We start from the raw sequence: 11,830 nt of genomic DNA, 5'->3' as shown, positions 1-11,830 counted from the left end.
GAAGACATTTGAGAAACACTACAAATCTGCCAAACGTTTGAAATAATTAAAGATAAACTAATCAGCTTGGTGGTCAATTTTTCTCCAGGTACATCCAGCGGTTTGGGTGCAGAGAGGAAACTGGTAGAGATAACTATAACCATGGCTGGGACTTGGCCAAATGAGAATGGCAAAGCGAGAGAGGAAAAGAGTGATGGTAAAGGAGTAATTGTAGGCCAGGCGCAGTGGCTCATGCCTGTAATCCCAGCACTTTGGGAGGCCAAGGCAGGCAAATCACCTGAGGTCAGGAGTTCAAGACTAGTCTGGCCAAAATGGTGAAACCCCATCTCTACTAACAATACAAAAAAAAATAAATTAGCTGGGCGTGGTGGCGCACACCTGTAATCCCAGCTACTTGGAAGGCTGAACCTGGGAGGTGGAGGTTGCAGTGAGCCAAGATCGCGCCACTGCACTCCAGCCTGGGCAACAAGAGTGAAAGTCTGTCTCAAAAAAGAAAAGAAAAAAAGAAAAGAATAGAAAAGAAAAGAAAAGGAAAAGGAGTAATTGTAATGATGAACAATGGGAATCTAAGCCAGGTAAGAGGAAGAGTGAGAACTCGAAGGGTTTCAGGGCCAGGGAACAGGTAGCAAGGTCACTGGCTTGTAGGCTCTAGTGGGGTTGAAGAATTTTTGGAGTTGGAGCCCTCAAGGGAGTGACGTGGAAGATATGAAGTAAGGACTAGTGAAGTCAGATGCTTGTTACAGAGACTATGTGGGCATGCTGCAGATATAGGACAGGAGTATGGCTATGGGGTGGCTAGCTGAAAAAAGAAGAAAAGACCATGCTAGGCTATTAGATTTGTAGGTTTTGAAAGCATTCAAAATCTAGAAGAAGTGATGTCACAGAGAAGACTTTGACATAGTGCTAAAACCTCCAAGGGATGGGGAATAACAAAGATAACTGGAACAAGGGATGTCAGGTGGTGATGATTAGCTGGCATGAGCATCAAAGTTGAGGAAGTGCACTGGTCTGCAGGCAGAGAAGAGCAAGGAGGACATCTTTTCCCCCAATCCCTGAATACAAGGGATGCAGGAAAGAAAACAGCTACTCCTTGAGAGGCTGTGGGAGGCAGCATCCCCGGGGAGAGTTGGGTTTTGATTAGAACAGCGAGGCGAAGGAGACATTCACAGAAGAGGACATCAGGGATGTCGCTGCTGATGGATGGGGGCAGAAAGCAGGGCATACAGAGCTACATGGGACAGAAGTCTCCAGGGGAGTCATGGGCTTCCTACAGGGCCTGGGATAAAGGGTTTGACAAGATTAGTCTGAGACAGGATAGGAAGCCATGCCACCTGGAGATGGGGGAGCTGGGGAGATGCGGGTCTTCCCGGAAGCACTCAGGGCTCCTTTCCCACTCTTGCTGAGGCCTGTGGAAGTTCAGATGCAGGCTGTTCTAGAGAGAACAGATGTAGCCCGAGGGCTTTTTTTGTTTTTTTTTTTTATTTTTTTTGTTTTGAGATGGAGTCTCATTCTGTCCTGCAGGCTGGAGTGCAGTGGTGCGATCTCAGCTCACTGCAAGCTCCGCTTCCCGGGTTCACGCCATTCTCCTGCCTCAGCCTCCCGAGTAGCTGGGACTACAGGCGCCCGCCACCACGCCCGGCTCATTTTTTGTATTTTTAGTAGAGTCGGGGTTTCACCATGTTAGCCAGAATGGTCTCGATCTCCTGACCTCATGATCCACCCGCCTTTACAGGCCCATCTTGGAGTCAAGAAATATTGATTTCTTCCTTCAGGCTGGAGACTCTCATGTGATAGGAATTCCAGTGCAGGCACAAGCTGAAGCGTCTGTGTATTGACTTGGGTTTACATGGCTGCTGGGGGCAACTGGCGCCGTCCACCTCCTCAGGAGTGGTTGCCACTCTGTATTTGTTATGACTACGGTTTTCCAGCTATTGTCTGCGTTGACCTCTCAGTGTGACAGCTAACCAATGCAACAAACTAAGTAGGCTAATGAATGGCAGCGAGAGAAGTCTCCCCGCCCCACCTGTGTTATACAACTGCACTGGATGGTGGTGATCTGGTCTTTTCAAAAGCAGCAGAAGTAAAGACCCATGTGTTCACTTGCCTCCTACCTACCGCAGTGGAACCCAATGAGGGACAGTACTTTTCTCTCTCACTCCATGAATGACCCTATAATGAATTATTTTTCCCCTAAAGCAAGGGAGAAAGAGTATAGATTTTAAAAGGGTACGTGACCCTTATTTTTCTATCTTAGGAAAACAATAGACAAACCACCTAGTCACTTATGTACATATTTACATTTATTTACAAAAGTTTCTATATCATCAGTAAAAACAATTTAGTGACAAAAAAGCAAGCACCCCGTCATATAATAGGTTGATGACACTTGAAACTAATGCATGTTCTTTGTTTGTAAGTATTTCTTCTTAAAAAAAATAGCTGCTTCAAGTTACATTTCCAACAGTTCTTCGAAAATTGAAATTTTTCAAAAATTTCTCTTCAAATGAGAAATCAGATGGCTTTTTAGTTTTCAAAATAATTTAGTTATGCTGTTGTCTTCATCTTCTGTTACCAATCAATTGGAGCTACAAAAAAAAATTTTCATATTATTAACTTGTAAAATGCAGTAAATCTGGGCTGCAGACCAGGAGTCTTAATTACCCTCCTATTCCAATGTGAATAGCCCTTTTGTAATAAACTCATCAAAGCCAGGAAGCTAGGGAGCAGGGATGGAGGAAGAACCGCCTTGAGTGCTCTTGGGATGGTAGTCTGAGTCCCACCTGAAGAACAGCCTTCAGGATGCTGCACTCAATAGCAGCCCCAAGGCTCCTCCCGCCAACTCTCTGAGTATAACTGAAAGACTGAAAAACAGAGCTGAGACTGTTAGACCCCTATGTAAACTGTCACCCATTTCTAACAGCTACTTCCTTCTTCGCTACATGAAACTCCTGGGGATGGTTTTCTTCCAACCCAAACTTGTCTTCCTCTTTAGTCACCTCTGTGGCAATGACAGAACAATCTCTGGCTGTCTCAGAGTAAATCTGCCAAAAAACAAAACCACATCCTTGAGCAAGCCCTTAAACGGAGTCTATTTCCTGGCCTCCTCCCCCATGGTCTGCGTTATTTCCATGGAGCTCAAAATCAGACCAGGCCAGAGCTCCCCAAACATTTGTATCTCATCAGTAACAAGAATTCATGAGAAATTAGTGCTGGGGTCACGGGGTGGGGTAAAGGAGAGCAAACTACAAGTTTCCCTCCTTGGGAGCCTCACAGAACATGAAATGAGTGGTGTGACTTTCTGAGGGGGAACAGTGGGAAATGTTTTTAAACCAGGTTGGCTGGCACAGGATTCTTGCTGGGACAGCTTTTTGCCGGTCTCTGCTCCCCTGCCCTCTCCCAGCAGTCTCCTCACCCACTAGAAGGAATCAAGCCTGCTTCTCCAGCTTGGCTCCTGCCTGAGATTCCCACCTGTAAATCATTCTTCTTGGAGAAATAGGACTCCCTGTTTCCTTTTTAATTTGGCTGACTTTGTGATCTGTTTTCTAGACGCTTACACAAAAAATACCAGGGCACTCAGAAATCGCCTATGTTGAACTGCCGGGGTGGGAAGTGTGGTGTGGTCATTTCCCGTCAGATGTCTGCTTATCTACTCATCTGTCCTCTGTTGTTCCTAATTGGGTTTAGTTCTTCCTGGTCCTGCCCTCATGCAGCTGGGAAAATATCACCTTTGTTCCTGGTTATGCTTGCCCCTTTCTCATCTCCTCCCCCGATCCCCTCCATCTCCACCATATATAGAACCTTTTAACATTTTAATTTAACTTAATTTTTTGGATGCCCAGGCTGGTCTCTAACTACTAGGCTCAAGAAATCCTCCCACTAACTCCTAAGCTCATGTAATCCTCCCACCTCAGCCTCCCAAGTAGCTGAGACTACAGGTGTGTGCTACCACACCCAGCTTCATAACCCTTTAGTAACTGAGCTTAGGGAATTCCCCCTGCTGCCACAGTGGGTTAAGTTTAAAATTGATTATTAAATAGGCAGTAAGCACACATGATGCAGAATTTGAATAGTAAATAAAAATATACCAAGAAAAGTAAGCTCTTCTCTCAATCTCAGCCCCAAATACTCGGGTCTCTCCCTAGAATGTCACCTTAGGGAGGTCAGTGTTACCTTTCTAGACTCCTCATTCCAAAGCAGTGCTTTTCATGCAAAATGTTCCTGCTCAAGAACCTACAATGGCTGCCTATTTCCATATCACTCCATTCCAAGGACCTCCTTGCAAATATTCAGTGTCTTTTGCCTCTACTTCAACTCGATACCAGGCAGGTCAACCTTACTATCAAATAAATCACAACAGATTTAATTCCCTCTCATGTATTTGCCTCTGCTGTTTATCCCACCTGGAAAGGCTTTTCTACTCCACTCTCATTCTGAAAATGTAGGTCACATCCTACCCCCTCCGAAGCTTTTCTGATTATTCTGGCCTCTTCAACTCCCCTGCATTGGTTGCTCAGCCCTCACCATCGTATCACACATTCTGCCTATCACCTGTGCTTCCTGCCTAAGTCCTTCTAAGAGTTTCTTACGCTCACGTGCATCCATTCTCTCTCCCTGGTGTGGCTACAAGCTTCTTGTGGGAGGAACCCTATTATATGCTTTCTCTGAATCCCACACAATGTCTAGCCTCGCTGGGTACTCTGACCCCACCCTATTAGCTCGCACAGTGCCTGGATTCGCCTAATCTCCAAAATGTTTGTTGTGATGAAAGGAACAGATGAAGGAATGAGTTCTGGAATGCCCACTGCCTTTCCCCATGGCCCTGGATGATGCCCCCCTGGCCTCCCGGCCCATCAACCCCTCATGGCCTTGGGTCCTCCCAGCTTGGGCCTGTGGCTGACTGAGCTGCCCCTTGGACTCCCTTGCCTCCACGCCTCCTGCCACAGCTTGTTTCTCCCGCGCTGTTCCACTTGGCAGCTGAGGAGAAAGGACACCTTGTGGCCCATCCATTGATCCCACCTCACCTAGGTCCTTGCTGCTGCTTAGCCATCCTCCCTTCATCCCTGCACTGACCACAGCAACTGACTCAACAAAACCAAAGGTCTTAACCCCTCGCCTACCTCCTTGTCTTTGCAACTTTAACATGTAGCCTCCTCCCTCAAGTCTCTAATGTGGGGGTACCCTGGCTCTGATCCTGGACTTTGCTTCCCCAGTCCTGCCTCCTCTGCTTTTTCCCATCACCCTAGGGCATCTGGTTTTTCTTTTTTAGTGACCTCAGGTGTTCATGGCATCAATTACTGTCCGGATGAAGAGGGGCCCCAATCTGTAACTCTAGCCTGAAACCCACATCTCCAATTCTGTACATGGACATCACTACCAAGGTAATACACCAGCACCCCAAAATCAACTTGTCAAAGCAAAAATTCACAATTTTCCTCCCCAAGCAAGATTCCTGTGTGACTCCTCTGGGACACTTGGTCCTGTCACTTTTATTTTTCTTGAAAAATAATAGTAACAATCATCATAATGGCTAACATTTATTGAACACTATTACGAGCCAGCCACTATTGTAAGCATTTTACTTATATTACTATATTTTGACACAGTTATTTCTGTTATTATCTATGCTATCATTGTCATTTCTATATTATCATTATGCCCATTTTCCACAGAAGACAACCAAAGCACTGAGAATTTAAGTGACTTGTCCAAGGCCTGTGAGAAATGGAGCTGGCATCTGAACCAGGGGGTTTGGCACCAGAGCCTACACTGCTAGATGACAGTTTTGCTAACAGGACCTCTGCTGTTTCTCTCAAACCTAGCTCTGCGTATTCAGTTCTGCCACCATCACCCCGACTCAGCCCCTCTTCTCTGCTTGGCTGGATTATTTCATTACTCTACTAACCAGTGTCCTCATCTCATCTCCTATTAATTCGTCCCATGCTTTGCCAGCAGAGTGATCTTACTAAAGCATAGTTCTGCTAGAAAACTCTGCGGTTCTCCCCAAATGACCCAAAGCCTCTCTCAAAGTCTCAGCCTGGCTCAACCTGCCGGCCCAGCACCATCTTTCTCTAACGCCTCAACACTCGCTGCTCCAAAGAGGATGGCTTGCTACTTCTTCTTCTGCCCTTCACACCCTGGGCCTTAACTCTTCCCCTCATCCCTCAACACCCGGCTCGTGCTTCTGCCTCCTGACCACCAGTGGGATCTGCTAGGAGGGGGCCTCCTGGAGCATCCTATGGCAGTTTACTAAACCAACATTGCTGCTAATTGTGTTTGTGTCCTATCTTTTATTTGCAACTACAAGCTCAGCTCTGACCCTGGCTCCTGAAGTGAACCCTATCCCTGATCCAACTTTTCCTGGAATGGGAGGTGGAGGGAGTGTATTGTAGTGCTTAACAGTATAACTCTCGGAGTCCAAAGACTTAGATTTAAATCCCAGCCCACCACTTATTAGAAATGTGGCCTTGATATCTCACTTGACTTCTACAAATCTCATGTGCACTGTCTCTAAGCAAGGGGTAGGATACTCCTCCTGCAAGGTTCATTGAGAGGGTTCCGGGAGATGACATGCAGAGAGTGGCTAGTGCAGTGCATGGTACACAGTTGGTACTTAATACACTATGGTTCGTATATCTGCTGATGTTACTTCTTATTACTGTACAAGGCAACCAACAGATGAGTAGAATCTGGCTTCCCAAGTAATGGGCATCTACAGCAGGGCTGCTGTTGTTCTGGCACACCGTGCACAGCCTGCAGGGTACTTACTTGCTTCTGTCTGGTTTTCTGCCACATTTCCGAGTACCTAAAAATGAATAAGTTGTCTTCTCAATTAAAGAACTGAAAAGAAAAGCTGAAATGTGGGGTTACTGCCTGCCTATTAGAGGCCTAAATATGGAAAACTAAGCCAGAGCCCCATCACCCTGGGATTTCCTGCTATCCTGTATGCTTAAATCAACTTGGCTACAGAGCTGGTCCAAAGAGTTGTTCAAAATTGGTCAGAACATGATAGAAAACCAAATGCAAAAACTGTTGGCAAAATAGTTAATTTTACCTTATGCATAAGGCTGAAGATGCAGGGAAGGCTAGAATGGGTTGGACCAGTGCTGTCCAACAGAAATATAATGCAAGCCACATAAGCAATTTAAAATTTTTGGTAACCACATTACAAAGTAAGAAGAAAAAGGTAATTTTTAATATTTTATTTAACACAATCTGTCACAAATATAAAATTATTTCCACATGTACTCAATATAAACATTTTCTAATGAGATATTTTACATTCTTTCACACACGGTCTTAGAAACTTATTATTTTATACTCACAGCCCATGATAATTTGGACTCCCACATTTGAAGTGCTCCGTAGCCACATGTAGCTCATGGGTACTATTTCAGACATCAAGACAGTGCTCCCACACATGCATGCATTGCTTTCCTGCCCACAGTAGGCATTCGCCCTACCCTAGAAGTATGCTAGTGGTCCAGAGGCCTAGTCAACAGGGTTGACTACAGCTTATAAAGTTGTCTGTCAACTACAACTAGGCAGCTGGAGCTGTTTCCATTCAACTCTTTCCTTTTCTGAAGGTTCCATGCCAAACATCTCACTGTTTCCCCAATTAATGACATTAAGGTTGCTTAAAGGTTGAGATGCTTGCTGAGTTTTTTTGTTTTTTGAGACAGAGTCTCACTCCATCACCCAGGCTGGAGTGCAGTGGCACAATCTCAGCTCACTGCAACCTCTGCCTCCCTCCCGCCTCAGTCTCCTGAATAGCTAGGAATACAGGCATGCACCCCCATGCCTGGCTAATTTTTGTATTTTTTTTGTAGAGATAGTGTTCCAGCATGTTGTGCAGGCTAGTCGCAAACTCCTGGGCTCAAGTGATGCACCCACCTCAACCTCTCAATGTGCTGGGATTACAGGCATGAGCCACTATGCCTGGCCTCCATTTTTTTTTTTTTTTTTTAAAGAACAAATTTTTTTCAGATTATCTGGGGCTAACAGTACTGACCATGGGAGTAATTTTCTGTATATTGAATGACCTTTTTTTTTTTAAGTTAAATGCAATTGTTTTGAAGTTCTATGGAAACTCAGTGCCACCTCTCTTTGGCTCAGACATCCTGGGTTAGTCCTTTAATTGAGATCTACAACAACAATTAGATCTGAGTGGAAAATGATTTTGGATTCTAGGAACCAACCTGTTCAGGACATAATTAACTCTTATACTGCTATTTGGGGATTAAAATAGATTTTTAAAAAATCTGAGCTCCCAAAATATTTTATGCACCGGGTAATAGCTGAAAACTTTCTTCAGCTGATTGTTATAATACTGTTTAGTGGAGAGTCAACTGATTGATAATCTATTACTTAGGGATGGATTTTCATGGTATTTACAACTTATAATATGAAAATGTTCTTTTCAGGAAATTATATTTAGCACTGATATCCCAAAATAGTCTAGGTCTGCAATGACCAAGAAAACTTTCTGCAATGATAGGATTATTCCTTATCTGGGCTATCCAGTATGGTAGCCACTAGCCAGATGTAGGTATTGAATACTTGAAAGGTGGTTAGTGCAACTGAGGAATGAATCTTAAATTTAATGGTATTTCATTTTAAATTCTATATTTAAATAATCACACATGGCTAATTGGCTACTATACTGAACAGTGCAGGTCTAGGGAAACTGAAACTAGTTTACAAACTTGATTCAAGACACAATGGGTCCTAGATGCTATCACTTGTAGAAAGTTTACTTTTTGGCATTCTCTGTCTGGTCTATTTCTTTTTGGTGAAGGCTGATATGGAAACTGCTTTGGCATCAAGAATATCTACTCTTCAGATTTACAGCCTGCTCTCTGTCTTTTGGGATTTGAGAGGGATTACTCATTACCAGGAATGAACAGGCTGGGAACAAATTCTCCAAGTCATCAGTTCTCCAAGCTGTGTGACTGGCCCAAGATCGCTGGGGGACTGAGAAAGGCTCAGGAAGTAATACAAGCGCAATTACTTGTATTACACAAGTCACTTCACTCAACCAAAACTCTTTTCCTACCTGGGAGCCCCATTCGTGGTATATGACATGAAAATTACAAAGGTGGCAGCCTAAAGAAGTCTTTAGCAAACTCCGACTTGAAGACCAGAAGTTTAACTATATTTTGAAGCAGATCACAGGTAAAAGGAGATTATGCAACAGGTCCAGGCTATGTTCCCAGGCCTGTAAAGCTCTCTGTGGCCCAAGGATTCATTCTACCTTGAGATAATGTAGGATCTTTGGAGGAACCTAGCATGCTCAGCAGTCCCACATAAGTAAAGCAAAAGAGCTTTTGTTTCTTTTCAAATATCTAAAATTTCAAACTTTATTTTCATCCTTAAACTATTTTCTGGCCTTTGGAAAACCAATGCAAGTTTGAAAATTATTTTGTTTTAAAAAACATACATACCACGCACACACAGTACAACACATGTTACAATTAGTGCTGATGCTACAGGTATAAGTCCATATCTGTGTCTTGAATGACCTATAAAAAAAGAAAAGAAAAGAAATTCAACTAGTTGAACTGATCAAAATGGATCCTCATTATTTGCAGATTCCACCTTGCAATTTGCTTATTTGCTGAAATTGATTTGTAGTCCACAAATCAACACCCATAGCAGTCATTCTCAGACATAAGAACAGTGATGAAAACTTTTGAGTCACCCAATAAGCAGATTCCCAGCAGAGGTGGAAGAAAGTGAAGCTCTGCCTTCTTGTTTCAGTTCTTACACTGTTAACAAGTGTCCTATTTGCAGTCTATTTAGTGCCATGATTTTGCATTTTTACGCTTTTTTGTTGGTGATTTCACTATTTTAAATGGTCCCAAAGTATAGTGTTGAAGTGCTGACAAGAGTTCCTAAGTGCAAGAAGGCTGCGATGTGCCTTGCAGAGAAAATAGGTGTATTAGATAAGCTTCACTTAGGCATGAGTTATAGTGCTGTTGGCTATGAGTTTAATGTTAATAAATCAACACTACATATTAAGGTTTATTTAAACAAAACACACATAAAACAAGGTTATAAACAGATCATTAACAAAAATGTTATGACTAGAGGCTTACAGGAACCTACCCCTGTATTTCCCGCAGGAACGTTACTTCAGTACTTGCTATTTCAGTGTTAACTTGACTCTGTAGAACTACTATGAATAACAAGATTCGACTATTTCTAAACAAACTTATATGCACAAGCTTGATACATTCCAGACCCAGTGTTATTTAATAAAAGAAGCAAATATTCTACTAGAAGGTTTGTTTCTGACCATTTCATATTGCCAGTGGAAGCAGAACTTGGCATTGTGTTTGGTAGGGCAATTCTGGCAGTTGTATATAATAAGCCTTAAAAATATTTATCATGAAGCATCTAGGCATTGTACTAAGTCATGTGCCTATAGTCTCACTAAGTCATTACAATGTTGGGCAAGTGCCTTAACCTCTCAGTGCCTCCATTTTCTCCTAGGGTAACTATACATGGGACTAATAAATATACTTATCTCATAGGGTAGTTGCACTTAAGAACAGCTGTTATATATTGTCATTAACCTATTGAGTAGATGTTATTGGTATCTCTATTAACATTTTGTGACTCTACAATTCCATTTCTAAGATGTCATCCTGGGGAAACTACCAATGGTGTGCCCTTCTTCTCCCCGTAAAAAGGCACAAAGATATTTACTGCAGCCTTACTTAGTATACCATAAGGCAAAAATAACCTAAGTTGTTTTCACAGCAGCCCCTTGTTTTCACAAAAAACTGTGGTATGTTCACGAGGTAAACTCTATCCAGCTATTGAAAATCCAAAATCAGAGTACACAGTGCACTGCTAAAGGACTGGGGAGGGGTCACTAAGAGCAAATGTGACATGGATATGGGAAAGGAGGGGAAAGGAAGGGAGAGGAAGAAGAGAGAGAGAAAATGAATGAATAAATAAGAATAAGATCACACTTTCCTTTTATTAAGAACACAGGTGTGTTGGAACAAATAGGCAGTCACCTATTGGTCAGATTTGAGAAGAAACTGATAGGTGCCCCTGAACATCATTTTCCCTTCTTTAGTAGCAGAATTCAGATTTTCTTTGGCAATAATACTCCCCCAGTAGTGTTTGTATACTTTCCTCAGGTGGCATACAATGCCTGGTTGCTTTTCTTTTCATGATGTCAATGCCATTGAAGATCATTGTCTAGAGCCATAATTTCATCAAGGGTTTGTAGAGTGGTTTAGTCTATCATTCCTTCTTTACTAACTACAATCTTCACATAAAGATAAACTGCCCCCATCAACAATGTGGTTACTCTGAGGTTCAGTTTATAAAGGAAAAACAGTGTTTGATTCTTCTCTTTCTTTACCGTTTTTTCAAAATAATGAGTTAGCTCCCAAGCATTCTCTAGAGATGACCAATGAGTTTTTAAATTTGTTTTTAGTACCATTATGAACTCATGAACTGAGCACAATTGATGTGTTTCAATCTACTGAAGTTGTTATTCTTATTGATGTTCCAATTGTCTTATTTTTGGCCAGAGGGAACCTCTTCAGAGTGGCTCCTGAGTCCTGTTGGTACCATCATAGTAAGTCTTTTTGATAACTTTCTTGTTATGCGGTAAAACAAGATATTCAAGGCTTATTTTAATGCATTCCATGCGCCAGATATGGAATCAGCCAACTGTCCCAAAGGCCCTGGTTCATTTTCATGGGAAATGGTAATTAGATACCATAATCTGGGTGAAGGTGGCCAATCATCCTGGTTTTCCTGAAACTGAGGAGTTTCCTGGGATGTGAAATTTGGGTGCGGAAACTGGGAA

At 42.7% G+C, this 11,830-nt stretch overlaps 1 protein-coding gene across 2 annotated transcripts in view; it reads right to left on the bottom strand.

The window, feature by feature from the left end:
* Nucleotides 1-2,278: 2,278 nt before the first annotated feature.
* LOC105479115 (CD58 molecule) overlaps nt 2,279-11,830 on the bottom strand; it is a 55,971-nt gene continuing 46,419 nt past the window's right edge. Inside the window, exons 4-6 of one of the 2 annotated variants that reach the window (XM_011736927.2) lie at nt 9,441-9,518; nt 6,766-6,802; nt 2,279-2,585 (exon numbers count right to left, since the gene is read on the bottom strand). In XM_011736927.2, coding sequence (XP_011735229.2) covers nt 2,576-2,585; nt 6,766-6,802; nt 9,441-9,518 — 125 coding nt within the window. In that variant the 3' untranslated portion in view covers nt 2,279-2,575. The remainder of the gene's footprint in view (nt 2,586-6,765; nt 6,803-9,440; nt 9,519-11,830) is intronic. The other variant, XM_011736928.2, reaches the window with a different exon arrangement.

Source organism: Macaca nemestrina, chromosome 1, assembly GCF_043159975.1.
Source record: "Macaca nemestrina isolate mMacNem1 chromosome 1, mMacNem.hap1, whole genome shotgun sequence".
In the NCBI taxonomy this organism is placed as follows: Eukaryota; Metazoa; Chordata; class Mammalia; order Primates; family Cercopithecidae; genus Macaca; species Macaca nemestrina.
Note: the sequence above shows the minus strand (reverse complement) of the source record. Positions and strands in the feature narration are given on the sequence as shown.